This window comes from Trichechus manatus, unplaced genomic scaffold, assembly GCF_000243295.1.
Source record: "Trichechus manatus latirostris isolate Lorelei unplaced genomic scaffold, TriManLat1.0 scaffold00132, whole genome shotgun sequence".
Classification (NCBI taxonomy): Eukaryota; Metazoa; Chordata; class Mammalia; order Sirenia; family Trichechidae; genus Trichechus; species Trichechus manatus.
In genome coordinates this window covers 3,786,622-3,810,643 of record NW_004444068.1, presented here as the reverse complement: position 1 = coordinate 3,810,643, position 24,022 = coordinate 3,786,622, and the positions used below count along the sequence as shown (strand labels likewise).

The 24,022-nt window shown below is 45.4% G+C and overlaps 1 protein-coding gene and 1 pseudogene across 1 annotated transcript in view; both read left to right on the top strand.

Moving 5' to 3' along the window:
* Positions 1 to 24,022, top strand: part of CLSTN2 (calsyntenin 2) — a 428,729-nt gene that overhangs the window by 305,695 nt on the left and 99,012 nt on the right. The window contains exon 10 of the mRNA XM_012558038.1: positions 16,729 to 16,914. Coding sequence (XP_012413492.1) covers positions 16,729 to 16,914 — 186 coding nt within the window. The remainder of the gene's footprint in view (positions 1 to 16,728; positions 16,915 to 24,022) is intronic.
* Positions 23,262 to 24,022, top strand: part of LOC105756728 (eukaryotic translation initiation factor 4E type 1B-like) — a 1,340-nt pseudogene continuing 579 nt past the window's right edge.

The following is a 24,022-nucleotide window of genomic DNA, read 5'->3' as shown; positions in this document are numbered from 1 at the left end:
TATCTGGCCCTGGGCAGTAGAAGTTTGCCCCTATATTAAGCTATCCATTGGCACCTTATAAGGAAGTAGTTTAATGGATTACTTGACACAACCTATGAAGAGTAGGACATCAAATGGATATGTTTACGCAGAGGCAAAGGAGTTGAAAAGTCCAAACCAAGGATCACTGCGTGGAGGACAGGTCTCAGACAGCCACGGGACACAGCTGACATCAGCTGAATGCCACGACCTCTCAGGCAGTGGGCTCAGCACGTTCACAGTGTGTCAGAGTTGATCCTCACAAGGACTCTGTGAGGCCAGGAGTCCCAGCTCGTCTTACAAATGAAGAAAACTTGGGCTAAGAGAAATTAAATGCTTTCCCAACATCTCCCAGCTGGTAAATGGCAAGGATGGAACGCAAATTCGTGTCGGTCTATCCCAGAGGGCACTGGAGTGAAAGGAGTAAGAAGGAGATGGAAAAAGGAGGTTGAGAAGTTCCGAAGAAGCATGTTACCAGCTTTACAAAAGATGATCTCAGAAAACTGTTCAGGAAAGAGACACAGACTATATTTAACCTCTCACATACTTAGTTTGCTAATGCCACTGTAACAAAAATACAACAAGTGGGTAGCTTTAAAGAACAGGAGTTTATTTTCTCACAGTTCAGGAGGCTAGGAGTCCAAATACAGGGCACTGGTTCTAGGGGAAAATCCTTCCTTGTCAGTAGCCTCAGGAGTTCCTTGACATTCCTTGGTGTCCATCTTCCCCTTCTCCCCTTTGTGTATGTGTGTCTCTGTGTCTATTGTGCTTTTTTTATAATTCAGAAGTGATTAGGTTTCAGATCCACCCTATACTGGTGTAACCTTATTAACACAACAAAAGAATAACTCCTATTTCCAAACAGTGTCATGTTTATAGGCACCAAACCAAAACCAAACCTGTTGCTGTCGAGCCGATTCCAACTCATAGCGACCCTGTAAGACAGAGTAGAACTGTCCCATAGGATTTCCAAGAAACTGCTGGTGGATTCGAGCTGCCAGTCTTTTGGTTAGCAGCCTAGCTCTTAACCACGGTGCCACCAGGGTGCCGTATTTATAGGTACAGGGGTTAGGATTTCAGCACCTATTTTAGGGGGACACAATTCAATCCACAACAGTTGCCTTATCTATAAAATGGGCAAAAGACTTCTCTTGAAAGGGTAGCTAGAGTTTCTCCCTGCCACACCCAACCCACATTTCCGTGATGGAGCCTGGTCTGGTGAACTTGGAAATTATACCTCATTCCAAAATAAATGCAGGCTTGCAGACTGCCTGTCTCTCAGTCACTATTTGCCCAAATCTAAAGTTGCCTCTGGTCATCTCATGGGCCAGGGAGACTTAACATTCACCAAAGACGTGAGTGTTAAGCCTCAAACTCAAAAAGAGGCTGGGCCCAAGCCTGTTTCTTTGCTCAAGAGCATGAAGACTCTACCTTTTCCTCAAAGAGAATTGAGCATAAAAAATGACCCACTGTCTACTCTTTTGTTCAGCAGGATATTACCCGGCCTTACTGAGGTTCGTCCTCAGGGACTCAGTTTCCTCAGCCCCCTCTGTCTGTCCATATTCAGTCTTCTTTTGACTTGCCTCTCATCAGCGTTTTCTGCTCTCCCCCCTCCTCCCTGCCTCCCCACTCTCCACTTAACTCTCCCTGCCCTTCATTCCCTCTGCATTCTTCCCTGATTCCTTTCCCCCTGCCCCCTTTCCCAAGCATATGTCCTGAAGGGGAAGGCAAGGGGCCGTTAGGTACAAACCAGTGAAGTCGGAGCTGGGTCTGGTGTGAGAAGGGCTGGACCCCAAGCTTAGCTCCCTTACTATCTGGGCCAGAGGGACTTTGCCTAAGCCGTTTTCCTGGCTGAGCCTTTGTTTCCTTAATTGTAAATTGAGAATCATAATTCTTGACCAAACTATTTTGTAGGGTTGTTAAGAAGACCGAAAGTAGTTCTGTATGTAGAAGTGCTCTGTAAAATTTAAATCACTGTGCAAATAATGTTATGATTAGAATTGGAAAAATAGGTACTGTCACATAAATGACAAGTGAGTGTCGTGTATATATGTGGGTACAGACACATACACACGTAATTAAATCCAGAGAGTTGGGTAAGGCTGTGTGCCTTGTACATTGTGCCCTGGAGTTTAGTGCTTAAGATGGGGTGAGGTAGAAAGAGCACAGTCCAGGGGGCCCTGGCACCCAGGTCCAGTTTCAGTTTGGCTCTAGCTCATTCTGGAAAGTCACTTCTCCTCCTGCCTTGGCTTCGGTGTCCCCCCGTGTCAATGGAACACTAATGCTTTCTCGTGAGGCTTCAGTGAATGGCTGCCAGTGGGGCCTCTTGCCCCGGAACCACACAACAGTGGGATCATTGAACGGTGGCTCTTTATTCCTTTTATTCCGATTGCTTTAAAATCTCAATGCAGCACTTTCTCCCAAATGATTGGAAAATCCGTCACTGAGGCCTGAACCCCCTGACTTCCACGGCGTGACCCAGGCAGCTGCTTCAGAGTTAGCTCCAATCTGCCTGGCAGATGAGCAGGCAGCGCTCCTGGCAGCTGCCTCTTGGGGCTCTTCTTCATGAATAACGACCTGTTTTGACATCACTGGCACAGCTGATCGTTAAGGTGCAACAAATGGCTCTGGGCAGGATGCTGATTTACCTACTTAGCGGCGTCTTAATGTGCTTAAAGACCTTCTGGATGAAAGCATACACACTCAAGCCGGCTCAGCATGAGCCTGAAGAAATGGGGCCTCGGAGGTTTTCTGGGTCCAATAATCTCAGCCCGGCAAGGGAGTAGGGAGGTAGTGGGGACTGGTGGATTGCTCTCATCCCAAACAGTAATCAGGAATAATAATAGTTACCCCTTACTGAACACTATCCAAGAATGTCACAAGCACTGTCTCATTTACTGTTGACCACACCCTGAAAGCTGTTGTTTACCCATTTTACAGATGAGGACACTGAGGTTAACACTTTTGCCACACAGCTAGTGATATCCAGGACCAGCATACAACCCCGGTTCCATCTGTCTCCAAGACACAGACCTCCTGGCCAGTGATCCACAGCGTGTCTCATAGCAAAGGAGAATATTGGCCATCTCTTGAGATGATTGGATATTTACTAGGTCAAACTATTAGAGGAAAATTCTGCAGTTAGAACCCTTTGCTCATATTATAAAGAAAATGTGTAACTGGACCACAAGGCAGTCTTGAGAAGGAACCATGGCTTGCAGGGAACAGGGGTGGGGGTAGCGAGGAAGGATTGCAGAGAGATATCACTCCTGCCACACAAGCCCACCACTCAGATCAGCCTTCATTTATAACACAGTCCTTTTATTTAAAAAATAATTTTGAAGCTATGTACAACGGAGCTATAGGTTAAAGGAATTTATATAACTGGAGTATGAAAAGTATATATAAACCATCTTTATGAAAAGACTGAAAATGTATGCGTGGAAAACTATACTCTTCAATTGTAAATGCTCTTCAAAGCTATAAAAGTAAAGATACTTGAAGAACAGCTGCTCTGTCTTAAACTGGCGACACATTTGGCCCAAGATAAGAAAACTGCCTTGAAAAAGCTCATGTTTATTGGACATAAGAGAGAAGAGTTTCCATAAATTCTAGGGAAAACACCCTGGCTGGTGGTGTTAATGATTTCCCCATTGGGAGAATTATCTTTCAGAAAGTCTGCTCTTAAATTCCCTGGCTTCTCCACCTTTCCAGCATCAATTTTGCTGGACACTTCTGTTGGGAGCTGAGAAGCACATTAGCTGAGGGTGTATGGGGATGAAAGGTTGGGGCAGAGATCAGCAGCAACGCTTTGGGTGGGTGTCCTTGTTACTGATCACTATTGCAGTTCACTTCAGTGGCAGCATTGGCTGTTGACCCTACTGCCTGCCAGAGAGCTTAGAGCTGGGGTTCCCAGGGAGGTCATAGGATTTAAAGATGTGATTCCAACGCTAGCAAGTTTATAGACTTGCTGGGGAACTAAAGCACTCACACTAACATCAGAGGACCATGCAGAATGGAATTATTCCCCGTCACGGTAAGTGGAAGGCCACAGGCTGGCTGGGATTGGAGCGTGGTGTCTCAGATGCCTGTGCCAACACTGAGAGCAGATCCAAGGGCCACGGGGAGGCAGCATACAGCATGAACGCCAAACCCAGACCCGCAGAAGAGGCAACGACATCTTCAGTTCAGAGGGGCTGGGACGTGGGAGAATCCACAGGAGATGCAACAAGAAAGTCTGACCAGAGCAAGCGAGTCAGGGGCATTCCCTGAGCCCTGGAACCTGGACACAGGCACCTTTCATAAAGCATAGCCATTCATCCTTCAAATATTTATTAGAAACTATTATGTTCCAGGAACTGCACCAGGTACTGGAGATTTAAAAACTAACAGAATAGACACAGTCCCTGTTCTTGTGGAGCTAGGAAGGGGGGTTTGCAGACATACAAATACTCACAGAGATAAATGAATAGTTAAAAATGGGTGTGGTGCCATGAAAGACAGACAGTGCTAATAGAGGGTGGGAGATTTAAGTGGTCCAGTCTCGCTGAAAGTTGGCATTGAATTTTATTTATATAACTGTCTTAGTTAACTAATGCTGCTATAACAGAAATACCAAAAGTGGATGGCTTTAACAAAGAGAAATTTATTTTCTCACAGTCTAGGAGGCTAGAAGTCCAAATTCAGGGTGCCAGCTCCAAGGGAAGACTTTCTCTCTCTCTTGGCTCTGAGGAAAGGTCCTTGTGTCATCAATCTCCCCCTGATCTAGGAGCTTCTTCGCACAGGGACCCTGGGTCCACAGGGCGCACTCCCCTCCTTGTTCTTCATTCTTGGTGGTAGGAAGTCCCTCTCCTGTCTGCTCAGTTCTCTTTTTTATATCTCAATAGAGACTGATGCAAGATACAATCTAATCCTGTAGGTTGAGCCCTGCCTCATTAACATAACTACCTCTAATTCTGCCTCATTAACATCATAGAGGTTAGGATTTACAACACATAGGATAATCACATCAGATCACAACATGGTGGACAACCACACAATACCGAGACTCATGGCCACACACATTTTGGGGTGACACAATTCAACCCGTAACAGTAACTAACTAAAAATAATCAATGTGTGTGAGATATAGCGCACAGCTAGGCAGGAATAAAGCTCAAGAGAGTGTCCCAAAGGGAGCTCCTCATCTAACCTATTTGGAGCCCCAGAGCTTTATGGTGGTCAGGTAGGGTGAAACATGGCTCCACAGCATCTTTCTCTCTTCTGTGATCCCTGGGGCTTTTCCTTCAGCTCCAGGAAATCACAGGATGAGCTGGGAGGACTGAGCCCATCCCATGGAAAGAGGAGCAGATACAGTTTATTGTATATTAAATAAGCATAATTACTTTGTATAACCATTGTAAATGTTACTAATATAAACTTCCCAGACTACCTCATTAAGGAACTGATGAGAGTTTTTGGCCAATTTAGCTCATATCCTGTCTGTTGTGATCAGGATTGGAATCCTGACCTCCCTGCCCCATCCAAATTCCACTGACCTTCATTTCTATGTCCACACCAGTCTTGGCCCATGTCAGTAGTTCTGAGAGTGCTCCTTTCCTTGGTTCAGATTCTTTTTTCTTTATTTCTACCTAAGCACATGCTCTAAGTTTCCTAAAGAAAATTTCTTTATCAGTGGTGTCTTCAGAAGTTCCATCTGTCCAGCATGGTTGGCAGGATCCTGGTGACCACTTTGACTGAACTACCCTGACTAATTAGTCAGTTTCTGTTAGGTTATGCTGTGTAACAAACAATCCCCAAAATCTCAATAGCCTACAACAATGATTTATTTATCATTCACTATTATTTGTGACCAACCTATGGATCTCTTCTAGTCAGTTGGCCAGGTAGCTGTCTTCCAAATTTCTTGGCATAGATGACAGAGCACTTCCAGCATTGCGTTCGTTTGTTGAGACATCTCAGTTGGTATTCCATCAATTCCCGGAGCCTTGTTTTTCACGATTGCCGTCAGTGCAGCTTGGACTTATTCCTTCAGTACCATCGGTTCTTGATCATATGCTACTTCACGAAATGGTTGAATGTTGACCAAGTCTTTTTTGTACAATGACTCTGTGTATTCCTTCCATCTTCGTTTGATGCTTCCTGCATTGTTCAATCTTTTGCCCATAGAATCGTTCAATATTGCAACTTGAGGCTTGATTTTTTTCTTCAGTTCTTCAGCTTGAGAAATGCCAAGCGAGTTCATCTCCATAAGTTTGACCTTAGCAGACTTCTCATTCAGAAGCAAGAGACCCTAATGGCCCTTTGGATATATAGGGCAAAAGGTTGAAACCTTTCGAAGTAGATTTTAGAAAATAGTAATGAGCAAGAAACAGTGTTTCTCAAACCATCTGTGGTGAAGGACCAGAGTTGGGTTTGTTTTTGTTTGTTCGTTTTGTTTTTATTTTTCTCAATCAGTCCTGGAGCCATACTTCATAAAATATAATAGAAATGAATTTCTAGAAAAGTAAAAGGAACAGCAAAGAAAATCCAAGCCCATTTTTAAATTATTAGATTTGACAGACATGAAATTACTCTGTCAAATTGCTGTAAAAGTTTCTAAATGCTTACTCTCAATTTCTATACTTAATCTTATCGTAGACCTGTGGAAATATTTCAGGTACTGGCACCAGGCTGCGAACCACAGTGGATAGCGCTGTTCTAGAACATATCCGTGGTTTTACCCTACCCTGCATGAATCCTGAAATGTCTTAGGCTTGGATCATCTCTCCAATTTAGTCTGTTCAACAAGGCATCTTTATGTGTTATCCTTACCTTAACGCTACCAGTTCTCCCGGTTGGCAGTGACGGGCCGGGAAAGGGGGCGTGATACAAGCCTGATGACAGGCAAGCTAGGCCACCCCATGTGGTCAGTACAAAGACTCCCTGGGTTCCAGATGACAGAAGAGTTAGACCATTCCATGTGGCCAGTACAAAGACTCCCTGGGTTCCAGATGACAGGCAAGCTAGGCCATCCCATGTGGTCAGTACAAAGACTCCCTGGGTTCCAGATGACAGGCAAGCTAGGCCATCCCATGTGGTCAGTACAAAGACTCCCTGGGTTCCAGATGACAGGCAAGCTAGGCCATCCCATGTGGCCAGTACAAAGACTCCCTGGGTTCTAGATGATTGATGACTGCCTTTCTCACCCTGGCAGTTAGAGTTGGAGTGTATGTCATCTGGAACCCAGAGAATCTTTGTACTGGCCACATGGAATGGTCTAACTTGCCTGTCATCTGGAACCCAGGGAGTCTTTGTACTGACCACATGGGGTGGCCTAGCTTGCCTGTCATCAGGCTTGTATCACGCCCCCTTTCCCAGCCCGTCACTGCCAACCGGGAGAACTGGTGGCATTAAGGTAAGGATAACACATAAAGATGCCTTGTTGAACATACTAAATTGGAGAGATGATCCAAGCCTAAGACATTTCAGGATTCATGCAGGGTAAAACCACGGATATGTTCTAGAACAGCACTATCCACTGTGGTTCACAGCCTGGTGCCAGTACCTGAAATGTGCGTACATCCACTCACTCACCCATTTCATAGATATTTATTGAGCACCTATTACATGTCAGGCACTTCTCAGTGATTGACCAAGGCATGCTCAGAGCAGGAACATGCCAGAAAGAAGTAAATCATTCCCAGGAAGAGATGAATAGGCAGCGGGTGGCACGGAGGTGGGGGCCTCTTCATCAAGGTGAGGCAGAGGAGGCCCCTTTCACAAAGAGGTGTGTGTGAGAGGAGGCCTGCAGAAAGACAAGGAACAGCACAGGAAGGGCAGAGGGAACAGCAAAGGCAACAGCCTTGAGGCTTAACCAGCAACATGAGCAAAGAGAAAGTTCCTCTTCCTCCTTTTCTTTCGTAGTTAATGAAGATATCTCTTTCTAGTAGGAATTAAAGGGAAATAAAATGCTCTTGTGAAAATAAACTATAGTAAATGGAAAAGGGTTAGTCATAGAGAAAGAAAGGGGATTCTTTATATTTGTAACTGAATTCAGAGAGTTTGTGTCTTGTTTCTTTTTAAATGTGCTTGTGTATAATTGTTTTTAATTACAGAAGAGAAAACCACATGATTTAATACTTGGAAATGTATGTGTCTATTATGTGTCACTATGACTCAGAGTCAACTTGACAGCATCGGGCTTGGTGTGGTTTTTATCATGTGTCAGACACAGGGCTAAGTGGTTTACATTTATTATCTCATATAAACCCTTAAAAAGAACTCTGAAATGGGTAATAATATTTCCAATGTTTGCATGATTCAACTCAGGTGGAGAGAAAGGCACTGACTTGCCCAAGGTATGTGATACCAAGTGGCAGAGCTGAGACTCAAACCTGGATCTGCCTCCAGATCTCTGCTTCCCGGCAGTTAGTTCTGCTGCCTCCCTTTGGGGGAGTTGATTAATACCTGCATTCTACAGATTGTCGCAGCGGCGACGGTAATCGGGACGGCGAAGACAGTAACCAACTGCACAACTCTTACAGAGAAGTGGGGCCAGGAGGGTCACTCTGAGGAGTTGACCCCTGCTTCAGTCCCAGGAGTTTATTTTATAGTCAAAACATCAAGCAGTAAAGCAATTAACAGAACACTGGGTTTAGGGTGAGTAATAATAAGTTTTGGGCAAGGGAGAAGGAATTCAGGTAAACAAGCCAATCAGTAACAGGGCAATAGCTTTGGGAAAACAAGTCGTGCCTAATCTCATTCTTATCGCTGACAAGTCTCCACCATGTGGTATACAGCATAGAGGCCTGTGGGGGCTGCAGTTGTCAATAGTGCAGCCATGTTTAAATGGCATACATCCCACAACAGATGAGGAAACTGAGGCTCAGAAAGGCTAAGGAACATACCCATGGTTACTCAGCTAGAAAGGCAGGACCGGCTATATAGTTCGTGCATCCCAGTGCAAAATAGGACCCTTGTTTAAAAATTAAGAATTTCAAGACAGCCACAGCAGAGTATTAAACCAAGTTTAGGGCGCTTCTGAGCCCGAAGCTGGTCTTGGAGCCAGGATTGGGTGCTCAGCCTTCCTCCTCCTCCACAAATTCCTGCCTCTTTCCAACTGACTTTCCCATCTCGCTGGTGTAGACCCATGACAGCAATTGATAAAACGTAAATATGCACACACACACATACATACATACATATATATGTGGCAAGAAACCACTTTTTGGATTTGGATTTGGCTTTGGCTTTGGAGTTGGGTCGACCTAGCACAAGTCTTGGCTCTGCCACCAACTGGCTTGTGACTTAACCTTTCCCCAAATCCTTTTCGCCTCCAGATAGCTCTTCCCTCACAGAGTTGCTAGTGCCAGGCAATGGGGGTGGTCCGTGAACAGTCCTTCCCTCACTTCCCCTGAGAGCAGGGGAGGTGCTCATGGTTTTGCCAGGGTGTAGGGACGGCAGAGTCCAGCTTTCAAACACCCTGTGGATTTATGAGAAGGAACCAGAATATGAAGCCTAATAAAAACAGCCAATGTGTACCGAACACTCAGAGTGCCAGACACTCTAAGCGTTTCACGCATGTCATCTCACTTAATCTTCACAATACCCCTATGAGATACAGTTGTAGTTTTCCCCCATTTTACAGATGAGAAAACTGAAGCACAGAGAGATTAAGGAACTTGCCCGAGGTGCAGTAGTTGGTAAGAGGAGGAGGCAGGATCTGAACTCCTCACTCCTAACCTCTGTACTCTGCTCTCTGAGTTTCACCTTGTCCTTCGCAAAGTCAGGCTTTGACACACAGGAGCTCATCCCTAGGAGCCACGCGAGGAGAGGAGAACCAAAAAAAAACCAACCCTGTTGCCCTCCAGTCAATTCTGACTCATAGCAGCACTATAGGACAGAATAGAACTGCCCCATAGGGTTTCCAAGGCTGTAATCTTTACAGGAGCAGAATGCCATGTCTTTCTCCCGCGGAGCAGCTGGTGGGTTCGAGCCACCAACCTGTGTTTCGATTAGCAGCCTAGCGCTTAACCACTGCACCACTAGGGCTCCTCTCAAGGACAGGAGAGAGCAGACAAATCTTAAAAGTCAGCTTTTATCAAGCCCTTTCACAAAGGCCTGCAAGAGTCCCTATCTACACAATAAACGAACTACTCCCTGGCCCACCCCTCAAGGCCCTTGTAATCTGGCCCTCAAATTCCTTCCTGGCCTCATCTCACACTGGAGCCCTTTGAGGCCCTTCCCCAGGCACAGGTGTCTACACTTCCTGAACTGAGCCAGGCCACTGAGTTGTACAGCTCTGGGGAGGTGGGCGGTGTGAACCAGGCACATTATTTTCCATATAAACGGGACCCCCTGGAGTTGTGCAGGAGACATCCTGCAGTTCTCTTTTGCCCTCTGGCAGTCCCCTTCATTCTAAGAAGTCTTCTTAGATCCCCTCAGTTAGCATCAATTGCACCTTCCCCTCTGTTCCTAGGGCCCGTTTTTTGTCCCTTTGTATGCTCCACTGTGCTGGACTGAGCTTCTCTGGGTTAAGGCTCATGCTTAGCCTCCCCTCCCTCCCATGTCTAGGGCTCTGCCTGGTGTATACTAAGGGCTCAATAAATATAAATAAAAATATAGGCACTACTACTATCTCAGCTTTCAGCAGTCCTTCATCAGGATTTTTGGGAACTTTCGGGATGAGCTGAGATCAGGAGGGGCTAGAGACCTGAACAGAAGAGTGTCTTAGCCACGCCCGTGTCTCGTCCCCTTCGCATCATTTCTGAGTGGAAAGTTGGAACAATGGGCCTGAATTCCTCAGATTGCAAGAGCCTCAAAGCTTGTGCTTTCCAGAAGCCTAGGATTAGCTTTTTTTTTTTCCCACCTCCAGGCATCTACTATGAAAGTTCCAAGTGATTAATAGTCTCCTGATAAGAAAACATACATTCCCCCAATTTAACTGGAGTTATAATAAAATCTTCATGTTTCTAAATCCTTAATCTAAAAATGAGTCTAAATCCCAGTAGCAACCAATGTTAACTTCTTCTGAAATACTTATGGTGCAATTTAGGCCTGAATATTAAAGCAGAAGGCGGTCTGCTTCCTTCTTCTTCACTTAAGAAAAAAATTGAACCACAATTCATAAACTAGTCTCTAGGCTCTTCATAAATTGAAAGGATTTTGTTGTTGAATAGGACAACTCAGAGGAGTTTGGGCAGCTTGTAAATGAAGGGGTAGGATGTTGCTATAATGAAGCTTCAATAGGGAGGTCTCTGTTAGGCCCTTAGAATGTACTGTCTGTCTCCTTCAACCCTCAAGACAAGCCCATGAGAAGGTGTAATGATCTCAAATGTATAGATGAGGCAGAGTCCCTGGGTAATGCAGTTATCACTCAAAAGTAAGCCTGCTAACTGAAAGATTGGTTATTCAGGTCCATCCAGCAGCACCACAGAAGAAAGTCCTGGCAGTCTACTTCAGAAAAATCAGCCCTTGAAAACCCTATGGAGCACAATTCTACTCTTATACACATGGATCACCATGAGTCAGAATGGACTCCACGGCAATTGGTTATAGATGAGGTCGAGATGAAAACTGCTTTGCAAAGGTCACATGAGCTCCATCTGGGGAAGCTGAGATTCAGGTCCAGATCTCTCTGATCTTTGATGTCAAAGCAACCCCCGTCCTCCCACAAACTGCCCTCACAGTAAAGCAATGACAGCACTCCCTGATCCTTTGCCAACGTCGGGGATTATTATCTTTTTTTTTTTAAACATCAGTGAAAAATGAATGTTCAAAAATGAATCTGTAACAAAGAGATGGTGGTTCTCAATTCTGGCAAATCCTCCGAATCATGGAGAAGGAGCTTTTGTAAAAGGGCTGTGTGGCCCTGGGAAAGTCACGTCGGCTCTCAGGCATGGTTTCCTCATCTGTGCAAATAAGATGATGATGCCCGGTCACTGGGTCACACACAAAAGAATAGATGTAGACATGCTTGGCACCTCGTGGGGGAAAAAAAAAATAGTTGCCGTCAAGTGGACTTCAACTCATGGTGACCCCATGTGTGTCAGCGTAGAGCTGTGCTCCATAGGGTTTTCAATGGCTGAGTTTTCAGAAGTAGATTTCCAGGTCTTTCTTCTGAGGTACCTCTGGGTGGATTCAAACCTCCAACCTTTCTATTAGCAGCTGAGCTCATGAACTGTTTGCACCACCCAGGAACTCCTGGCCCCTTGTAAGTGTTTAATAATTGTTATTTCCTGCAATAAGTGTTACCGAGTAAATGCTGATTTAACAATAAATACATCTATTGAGCACTGCCTTGTGTTCAGTGCTAAAAAGACTTTGCGTTTAATCTCTCCAAAATCCTGGGTGGTAGGGACTAATTTTACAGAAGAGTAAACTGAGGCTCAGGGAGTGTTAAGTGACTTGTCCGAAGTTATACAGTAAGTGTTAGGGCTTGGATTTGAACCCACGTACACTGAATTTAGACACCACACTTTTAACTACCATGCCATCCTACCCTCCAGGGAATGAGACTGAATAGACATTTCACGTGGCAAAGACGGAATTTGATGACTTGCCTTTTACTGTCTTTAATTCCCACCCCAACTTCCTCTCGAAAAATGGACAGTGTTTGTGTGAGCTTCCCATTCTGTCAAGGACACCGCACTCGAAAACCTTCATTGATTTCTTTTCCCGTGTGGTTGCAGCTTTGCTTGTTTCTCATAAACCCTCAAAAGCAAGCCTCATGAGGTTACCAAAGCAACTGGCATTGTGATGTTCCTAAAGCTCTGTAGTACCTGATTTCTCCCCAGTTGGTCAGAAGGGGCTATGCCCTCCAAGCCAAGGCATCGGTGAGAGGAATAAACACTCTACCAGGGCTGTGCCTCCACTGACTTTTTCCCTTCGTTATTCCTTGTTTATTTGCACTGCTTTTAAAAAGCATTTGGAAGAGAATTTCTCATCATAGATAAGCACCAGAATATCTAGGTGAGAAGGAGATTCCCGCTCTAAAGGAGCCCCCTCCATCCCCAGCGTTGTCCTTCATGGCACCTACTCTCTCTGATGATGCAGCCCGTGTTTATTGTTTGCTCTTCTCCCCCATCTCCACGAGACAGAGGCCTTTCCTGACTTGTTCACTGCTGGGCCCTCAGCACTCAGAGACTGCCACATAGAAACCCTCAGTAAATAGCTGCTCAGTGAATGAAACTGGCTGGCTGGCCTCTAAGTCCAGCACTTTCCACTGTACTGGTGCGAGGAGCTTAGGCCAACTGTGAGTTAGCCAGCTACAGTTAGAGGGTACGCTATCCTCCAGAAGACCGCCTTCATTTATGACACCATCTGCAAGTTCGAGGGGTTCACAAAACCACCCTCAGGTCCACTAATTTGCTAAAAGGATTCACAGAACTCACTGAAAACTGTTACACTCATGGTTAAACTTGATTACAGGGCAAGGATACAGATTAAAATCTGCCAAGGGAAACATCGTAGGGTGGAGACGAGGAGACGTACCAAACACAAAGCTTCCCTTGTTCTCCCCCTGTGGAGACAGGGTGTGTTATTCTCTCAGTATCCATGTGGACACATGCATGGAGTACTACCAGCCAGGGAAGCTCACCCAATGTGATGGTTAAGGTTATATGTCAGCTTGGCTGGGCCATGATTTTCAGTGGTTTAGCAGATATGTAATCATCCTCCATTTTGTGATCTGATGTAGAATAGCCAATCAGTTGAAAGCCAATCGGTTTCCTTGGGGGTGTGGCCTGCATCCAATATATATGAATGTTCTGGCAAAGCTTTCTGTGGATCCTGCACCCAACTCATCATCCTCTGACAGTTCTTTGGACGTGAGCCAGCAGCCTGCCACCTGACCTGCAGATCTTGGAATTTGCCAGCTCCTATAACCCTGTGAGCAAGCAGCCTTCCACCTGACCTGCTGATGTTGGGTTCATCAGCCCCTGAAACTGTATGAGTCAGGAGAAGCCTCCAGCCTGATGTCTGACCCAAGAATTTGGGACTTACCAGCCTCTACAACTTCATGAGCCATTTCCTCTCTCTCTGTCTCCCTCTCTCTATATATATATGCACCACTGGTTTTGCTCCTTTGGAGAAGTCAGCCTAAGACACCTGTGCCTCAGTGTTCAGAGTTTTTGTTGGGGTTCCATTATGTAGGCTTGATTGATTGACCATTTGGTTGATCTCAGTCTCTGGGTCAACTGATACCACATGACCCAAAGCTCCCACCCTAAGCCACATTGTTGGTCTTTCTGGCATGGCCAGTCCCCACTCTAAGACTATACATGTGTAGCCAGCCTCTACCCTAAATCACATTATTAGACTATCCGCTGTGACCCAAGGTCCCAGGCAAACAAAGACACTCCTATCGGGTATAGCATTCCTATGACCTTGAGATCACCTCCCAGAAGCCAAGGGCAAAGGCCAGACTTTCTCTATGGACAAGGCCAATTCTTTACTACACAACTGGTATTGGCCATGCTGACAGCCAGTGGCCCATGAGAAGTTTGTGAGGAGCCCCTCATGTCTGCAGACTGACCCACAAATGCAGGGCTTTCTGGGTTTCTCATGGGTGAGTGCAGGAAATTCCATAGATTTTCATTTTTACTTCAGCAAAAGGCTACCTTCTAGCAATGTCATGTGTGACAAACATTTGGGAATGATAAACTAATAGTACCCATAACTCATGTTTATTGATGATGTAAATTCACTCTCCTACCCTTAAGTCTGACTTAGGGATGTGACACAGCTCCTCTCAGGCAAATGTCTGAACAGAGCAAAGGATTCTCACTGTTGTCAATAAGCCACGGTGTTATCATTCACCATGAGTGTTGCCTTGACTTGGTTCTGATTTTCAATTACCGCTATTATTGTATCAATCAATTTATGTGTACACTCACTCTTCATGTTTATTTTTGTTGATTGCTCTGTTCTTGTGCAGTTCCCATTTTGATTGTGATTTTGTTCCTCTCCAATGCTTTATTGTCTCAAAATTCGTTTTCCACTAAAAAGCAGTGACAGGATCATCATCTCTACTTAAGTGAGTCACAGTCCTAAATGTATGAGAAAGAATACTTACACTTTACCGTGTGACCTCATGTAATCCTTGAACTACTGTGCTCTTTTGTTTTGTGACAAGACATATGCATTACTAAAAATCATTGCACTAGGCAAAAGCTTGCAATAAAAATCACAGGGCTTATGGGGGAAATGGAGTTAGAGGCCCAACACTCCAAATGTCATCAGTGACACATAAAAAGGAAATAAGGAAAGAAGAAGAGATGTTTCTCAGTCCTGCGTCATCTTCGTGATCATTGGTATGTTTGATTCCATTGCTGTGGCTATTGTGTCTGCTGTTACTTCTCATTTTGAGTCAGGTCGCATCAACAAAAGAAGGTCCCAAAGCCTTTGCTTCATCCACCTCATTATAGTCAATTGTACAGTCATGTGCCACATAATGTCCATTCAGGCAATGTCTGACCGCATATAAGTCTGTGGTCCCATAAGGTTTTAATAGAGTTCAGAAATCGCGATCAGAGAACAGGATGTAGTGGACGTAACCAAATGTAGCAAATACAGCAGCTTCCCGCACGTAACACATGTATCTCGTGTCTCTTGTACACAAAGCAGTTGTGCTGCCAGGCATATAATGGAATAGTATATGTATAACCTGTATTACATATGTCTTGATAGTCATAATAAATGCCTGTGTTACTGGCTTTTGTACGTACTGTACTGTACTTTCTGTCATTATTTTAATGTGAATTTTCCCTACTTAGAAATAAAAAGTTTACCATATAACAGTGTATGCTTCAACTCATAGGCAGAAGCATCCAATCTCATGTATCAACTTTCTCTTGAGAGTTGTAGCATTATCTCTCCGTTTGATTTTCTTTTGAAAATATTACCATGAAGTGCATCATGGCTCCCAAACGGGGCAAAACCAGTGCTAGTGATAGCAGCAGTATCCCATATGGCTTTGCTAAGCATATAATACGGTGTTTACACAACATCCAAATCACATAACATCCTATTTCACAGAACATATCATGGACGTTAAGCAACGCATGACTGTACTTTGAGAAGGCAGCTCTTCTCCAGTTGTATTTTGAGTGCCTTCCAACCTGGGGGACTCATCTTCCAGTACTAAATTGGAAAATATTCTGTTGTGATCCACAGGGTTTTTTTTCATTGGCTAATTTTCAGAAGTAGATCTTCAGGCCTTTCTTTCTAGTCTGTGTTCGTCTGGAAGCATCGCTGAATGCTGTCCACCATGGGTGACCCTGCTGATATTTGTAATACCAGTGGCATAGCTTCCAGCATCATAGCAACCCTAGTGTGAGTGAAGTGGTATCTCATTGTGGTTTTGATTTGTATTTCCCTGATGACTAATGATATTGAGCATCTTTTCATTTGCTTATTGGCCGTTTGTACATCTTCTTTGGAGAAATGTCTATACAAGCCATTTTGCCCATTTTTTAATTGGATTGTTTGCCTTTTTGTTGAGCTGTAGTTCTTTACATATTCTGGGTATTAACTCTCATCAAATATATTGTTCCCAAATATTTTTGTCCCATTCTGTAGGTTGTCTCTTCACTTCGTTTTGACCAAGTCCTTCGATGCACAAAGATTTTTAATTTTGATGAAGTCCAATTTATCTATTTTTTTCTTTGTTTCTCATACTTTTAGTGTCACATGCTTGCTTTTTTAAAATTTCTTTTCTTATTTATTCAGATTGGGCCAAAAGGATTGAGTATCAGCCTGGTTCTGGGAGTCTGCCCTTGTTTCCCAGCATCCACCTGGAGATGTGCGATGGACCCGTGTCCTCCATCCAGATCACCACAGAGCTGCAGACCAATTACATCGGGAAGGGCTGTGACCGGGAGACCTACTCTGAGAAATCCCTTCAGAAATTGTGTGGTAGGTTCGTCCTCGTTGCAGTTTTCCTTTAATTAATTGCTTAAAAAAGATATATACAAATAAAATATGAGGGATGATGTTGGACACTTGAGGAGAGTTTGGTCTCTTCTCCACAGGACCAGCTATACAATTTGTGGGACCAAGTACGAAATGAAAACGCAGGACAACTTGTTCAAAAATTAAGAATTTCAAGATGGTGACAGCAGAGCATTAAACCAAGTAGGAACCCACAGCTAAGCACGAGGTCCTGTGCAACTGCACAAATCACACACCCATGAAGCTGGCCCTGGCTGCCCAGAACTGAGACGAAGAGCTTGGGGTGGGGGTAAAGGTGGGGCAACGTGAAAGATATCCACCTACGTAGGAGAGAGGGGGCTTCCGACAGGAGGAGAGTGGACTGTGAGATGGTGCCACCATAAAGGAAGTGGGCCAGGAGCTAGGACATAAAGAATGGAGGAGTGGTAATGAAGTTGGGTATGGAGGAAACGGCTTTACTGAGCACCTACTATATACATTCTGCCAGACTCTCTACAGGCTTTACTTTATTTAGTCCTCCCATCCTCCTGGGAGATAGGTGCTATTCATCCAGTCTTAGAGAGGGGAAATGACTTGTTCAGGGTCACACAGAAAGTAAGTGACAGCCAGAATGTGAAGGTAGGTCTACCTGACCAAAGGCTCTTTAGCTCAGTATCTACGAAAGTGGGCCAGGCCTTTGGAGCTAGAATGTAAATCTCTGAAGTGAGCTGTGGAATGAGACGATGCTCAGCAAGGTGAGAATGGTCCCATGCGCTGGATAAACCAGGTCATTGACATGCTGATGGGCCTTCTTCATCCCCATCCCTGGTATATTTCATTTCTTTCTTGTTCTTTCCAAGAATATTCAGGAACTCACATTAGACTCTCCACCTTCCTCTCTGGCTGTGCTGTGGGAAGCCTAGGAAAGGGCTTACTCTTACATTTGGGTCTGTATTTGGGGGTAACAGTATCTCCCCAAAGGAGCCCTGGTGCTGCAGTGGTTAAGCGCTTAGCTGCTAACCAAAAAGGTCTGAAGTTTGAATGCACCAGCTACTCTAAGGGACAAAGATATCACAGTCTGGTTCCGAAAAGATTTACAGCCTTGAAAAACCTATGGGTCAGTTCTACTCTGCCCTATAAGGTCACTATGAGTAGGAATTGACTCAATGGCAATTTTTTTTTTTTAAAAATCTCCTCAAAAGGAAGGGGAAGCTTTTAGTCACCAGCCTAGCCTACCATCCCGCCCCCCTCGGCAGGCCCCTCTGCTTCTATTTTTGGGGCAGTTTTCCTCCCTCAGCGTTGCCTTACACCTACACTGTCACCCAGTGTATGTAAGGCTCTTACCCAAAGAACCAAGAGAAAATTCTAGAACTGAATGTGAAATAAACCTTGAGTGGATAGTATCATGTCCCATTGACCATGACACCAGGCTGTCAGGGAGGGCCTGTGGGAACACAGACACCTCCCCCACCCCAGAATGATGCAGGAGATTGGAGGAAACACCATAGCTTCAAAATCCCAAATAGCTCTTGAAAAAATGGATCTAAGGGACCTGTGATATTGAGAAAACTGCCTCCAGTGTTCTCCTTCACTTTGCGTGTGGAGAAGTCATCAAAGATGGTATCTTACTCTGAATGAGTATCCCATTTTGTTCCTCACGTACCTGAATTATAAATCAACTCGACCACCTGCCATCTTGGGTTACAGTCATTTCCCAAACTCCTCCGGGTTAGAAGTTGCTGATGGAATCAGCTTGGTAAAGATCAGACGGGCCCAAGGGCAGGTGCTTGTGATTTGATTTTGAATGTTGCAGGGGAGAGATGAGGAGAAATGGAGGGTGAGAAGAATCTTCTGAGGAAAGAAACTTCAGAGGAAAATTGCATGTGGTGTGTTAACAGATCTCATTGCATCTGGGTGCCAGCCTCACCTTGCAAGAAGGCAGGTTAATTCAGTTGCAAAGCAACTTCCCCCAAGATGTGACCTTATCTGGTGCGAAGAGCAACCCTTTGAATGAGAGAAGTCTGTGTTTCTCTCAGGTGGACTTCGCTTATGGGACACCCTAACAGGCATATTAGGAGCCTGATTCTTGAATTCCACTGAGGGAGAGCTCAGATAAAAGGGCAGGAGCAAATGAGTGAGACCCAGATGTGAATCTGGTGCTCAGATCTACGTCCTTGTGTGGTGGCTCATTAGGAGCCCCAGGCTGTCTCAAACTCCAAGTGAGATGCAGCCTGGATCATTTCCCAGACAGGGTCTGAGCTGTAATCTCTCATTCCTGTGGGCAGGGGCAGATTAACCAATAGGCAGGGTAAGCACGGTGCTTACCTTGCTTACCAGATCATCTGTAGTGAACAATTTCATATTTTTTCACCACATCAAAGATTCTGCTTCTAGGTATGGCTGGCATTTGTCTCTCTCCCAACCCCATAGCACCTTCCTTCACAATCAAAGCTTCTTTTCAAATTTACAATCCCTGACAGGGATGGATTACCCAGTCAGCAAGGTAAGCATAGGCTTACTTGTGCTTACTTACTAATCTATAGTGAAAATACATGAAATTTTCCCTGCCTCTGGGGCATCTTTGGTTCTGAAGACAAGCTTCTCTGTGTTTCCAATGGATGGTAGAAAAGTTGCCTGCTAGGCTTCTCACCTAGGGCAGCATCATACCACTTCAAGCCTCAACATTCGTTCATTTTTCATTCTACAAATCTTTACTGACTTTGGATGGAAACAGAGAGACCAATTAAGACATTATTGCAATAGCCTGGGAAAGAGATAACGCATTCTGAACCAGGGCAGTGGGGATGAATTTAAGACAGATTTAAGGGGCAAAGTCAGCAAAATCCAGTGACTGATTAGCTGTTAGGAGTGACAAAGAAGGAATCCTGGAAGACTATGATGCAGTGGTGGCTCAGTGGTAGAATTTGCACTTTCCTTGCGGGAGACACGGGTTGGATTCCCAGCCAGTGAACCTCATGCACATTGGAAACCCATTTGTCGGTGGAGGCTTGTGTGTTGCTATGATGCTGAACAGGTTTCAGCGGAGCTTCCAGACTAAGATGGACTAGGAAGAAATACTTTGTGATCTACTTCCAAAACTCAGCCAATAAAACCCTGTGGATCACAATGGTCCTATCCATGACTGATCATGGGGATGGTGCAGGACCTGGTGGCATTTTGTCCTGTTGCACGCATGGTCACCATGAGTTGGGGGCCAACTTGATGGCAGCTAACAACAAGAAGAACAAGAAGACCCCAGTGTAAGCATCTAACTGGACCTAGTGCCACCCACCAAGCCTAGGAATCTAGGAGCAAGAGCAATTTAGGGGATAAGGAAGACAGTTACCTGTCAAACACCCAAGTGTGGGTACCAAACTCTATCCTGAGTCTCGACACTCTTCAGGATCTGCCTCCACCCTGCTGATTCTTTCTCATAGTACATTTCTTCCTGAAGTTCTGCCTCCTCTTGATCAGGGTACCTCCCTGTGGTCCCCATGCCTGGCGTATTCTCACCCCTGAGCCTTTGTTCATGTTTTCCTCTTCCTGAGATGCTCTCTACCACTTCACCTTTCCAAACCCTCCTCTTCAGTCAGGATTCACTGCCCTTTCCTGTACACCGGGAGTGATTCCTGTGGTGCTTCCTTGGTGGTTTTGAGTTCTGGAGTTTTCTTCTGTGATGCTGTACTTGTGTGGCATCCTAGGCAGGGGTGTCTCCCTAGCAAGTCATTGTTGATGTCTCTTCATTGCCCACCTGCTTCCTATTCCCACAATGTAGACTCTATTAGAGGCGGTGATTGAGTCATTTTTAAGGGCAGGTAGAACAATAGCTGGCATAAAGCCTGCTGTCAGGAAGGACGTGAGCAGATGCAGCAGCACCTGAAATAGCCTCTTGGGGCCTAGTGAAGTGTTGGACGTCAGGCATATTGCTTCTTCAGATTTATACACTGAGACACTTTCATTCTACCTTGAAACAAGAGATTGAGGCCCTGACCTTGTGTCCCCTTTAGCTTGTGGGACCAGCCATAGTATAAGACGGTCTCCCACTGCCCTTGCTATCCGTAAAGCCAGGCTTCTTGGAGAAGTTGGGCAAACTACTTATCACTTCCTTTGAATTCAGAGATTCAGATGAAGGGCCCTGCCATTTTAAAAGCAGAAACCAGGGCTTTCCAGAGGTGAAGTGCCACAGAACTGCCTTGAGTATGAAATGCACAAGGCCTTCAGTGAGACCTCTTGGCCAAATTAAATTGGACATTAACAGCAGCCCAAGGAAAGGCTGGCTGCAATGACCCTGTGCCACTAGCTATTACAGTAAACAGAAAAGTTGTTTGTGATACACACGCCCTTCATAGTGCAGAGGCCAGGGGCTGTTCCTCTAGGAATCAACAGCGCTCCTGAGAGCTGGACAGTGCCTCCTGCATGTGACGCCCAGGTCAGATGTTTTGTATGTGGAGCCAAGAGCTCCAGGGACAGGTTCTGTTGAAGGAAAGGCCACAGAGCAGGAGCATGCCATTGGAACAAAGTGACTGAACTGTCAGAGAGGTTCAGATCACCAGACATTAAGTTTTTCTCAGGGCTCATACACAAGTGAGCCCAGGAGGTTCCTCAGAAAGGATTCAGGCAAGTGATTGCTCATTCATTCATTCATGCATGCATTCATCCATCCATCCATTCTTTCTTGTATTTATTAATTCAACAAATATTCGTTGCATGTCCTAATGCTATACTAACCTATGAGGTTATATAGAAGTTCAAAAGACCACTTAACAATTCAGTCTCCTGGCGAAGAAAGACATGTTTAAAAAGTTACAGTGCAATTTTTTGGGAGCTATCAAAGTTCATGGTTTTTTCTACTACACCTTGCAGTTTAACAGAACCTATTCTCTCTGAGAATCAGTGTCAGAGGTTGTCACACCCTTAGAATAGCCCAACTAGAGGAAGCCATTGTCAGTTTTTCCAAGACACCTCTAAAGAGTTGGAGCTTCCATGGGTGCCTTTATCAGTCCCGTAGTCATAGCCAGTGCTCCATTCTCAGAGAGCTGAAGTGGGCCTCTTACTTCAAGGAAAATAGTGGAACACCATTGGAAATCAAATTAAATTAAACTATCACTCATACATCAGCAAAGGGTCACGGATGGTGATAGTGAGCAGTGGGCTCCTCTCTGGATATGCTTATTTCTTCAAGGACATTGAAGCAGCTGCCATACCACATCCCCGGCTATGCTAGGAAGAAGGTTTTACCTACAGTGGCCTTACCCAAGCTGGTCAGCAGCTGGGTGTCCGTGACCCTGTCCCAGGGACCTGGCTGACTATCCCTCATCCAAAGCCCAGCTTGCTTCCCCTAAGATCATAGTTTCCAATTCCAAGGCCTTGTGGGGAACCCCTCTCACTTAGGGCATTAGAAAGTCCTCTCTGTCCTTACTTACGGTATGCAGATGGAGAAATAGGAATTGTAGCGGCCAGTGTCAATCACTTACGTGAATTATCAGGCAGCATAGGGTAGGTTATGCTGCAGTAACAAATGACCCCCAAATCTCATTGGTTTAACATGACAAAGGTTTATTTATCATTCATACCACACGTCCTTCTTGGGTTGGCTGTAGCTATGCTCCATGTTGCCTTCCCACCAGGGTCCAGGCTAATGGAGGAGCCTCTGTCTAGAGGCTGTTTCATGGCAGATGGGAAGGACACATGGTGAGCCATGCACTGACTCTTAAATCTTCTGCCCTGACATGACAAGTGTCACCTCCACTCACATTTCATTGGTCAGAGCAAGTCACATGGCCAAGCCAGATATCAGTGGGACAGAAAGTATGTGGTGAATAGAATGTATTTTACCACCACTCAGTCCTAGTGGTCAGAAGGGTGTTTGTCATGATTGCCTCCCTGGTTTCCCCTGAGATTCTCTATCACTGAACTGTTCTACCCACTGAAAATAGAAGACTTCCTGCTGAGTCTGTGAAGGTAAGGCCCATTTCTGTCTGGTTTGTTTCTACATTCTCATCACAGTGCCTGGCATATAGTAGACATTATGTAAATATTTACTGAAATAATATGGGGTTGATATTGCCAATGTGAGGATACTCTACAGAATGAGGCCCGAGTCCTTGATTACAATGGTTCCTCTTCTCTGAGACCCTCACTCATCCCCATCCTTTCCAAGGTCTCATGGTGGATCATCAGAGAGGCATCACCTGAGGGTTCCATGTCAGTCACCATTGTCAAAGGCCCACCTTGAAGTGCCAAGGACACTCTTCCCTCACCAAAGCCATCTAGAGCAGAGAGCGAACTCTGCAGTTAAGAAGAGCAGGCAGTGACCACTGACCCCGAGCCCCATGTGGGCTCTCACCGCACAGTGTACCCCCAAATCTGCCCCATTCTCTCCAGTTCCTGCCTCTGGAGGAGGCAGCAGTAGGGGTGTTGGTGGAAGAGGAGAAGGGGTCTCTGAACTCCTCCATAGCTTTGCTTCTCTGAGGAGGAAGGCCCAGGATGAGGGCCCTGTGGAGGTAGCAGAGGTAGAGCTGGAATTGCACCACAGGTGGGCCCTGTGGTTCTTCAAGAATGACTTCAGCTGGACCTGGCAGGACAACCTGCATCTGGTCACCAAGTTTGACACTGTGGAGGACTTCTGGGCGATGTACAGTCACAACCAGCTGGCCAGTAAGCTCTCTTCTGGCTGTGACTACGCCCTGTTCAAGGATGGCATCCAGCCCGTGTGGGAAGACAGCAGGAGTAAGCAAGGTGGCTGCTGGCCAGTCAGCCTCGCCAAGCACCAGTGCCACAGCAAGCTGGACCTCCTCTGGCTGGAGACAGGGAGAGGTTTGAGGAACACAGCAGGGAGGTGTGTGGGGCTGTCATCAACATCTGCATCAAGGGAGACAAGATCTCAGTGTGGACACAGGAGGCAGAGAACCATGCCAGCATGCTGCGCATTGGGTATGTATACAAAGAACCCCTGGGCCTCTCAACAAAAGCCATTATTGGTTAGCAGGCCTGTCTTAGTCATCTAGTGCTGCTATAACAGAAATACCACAAGTGGATGGCTTTAACAAAGAGAAATTTATTTTCTCACAGTCCAGTAGGCTACAAGTCCAAA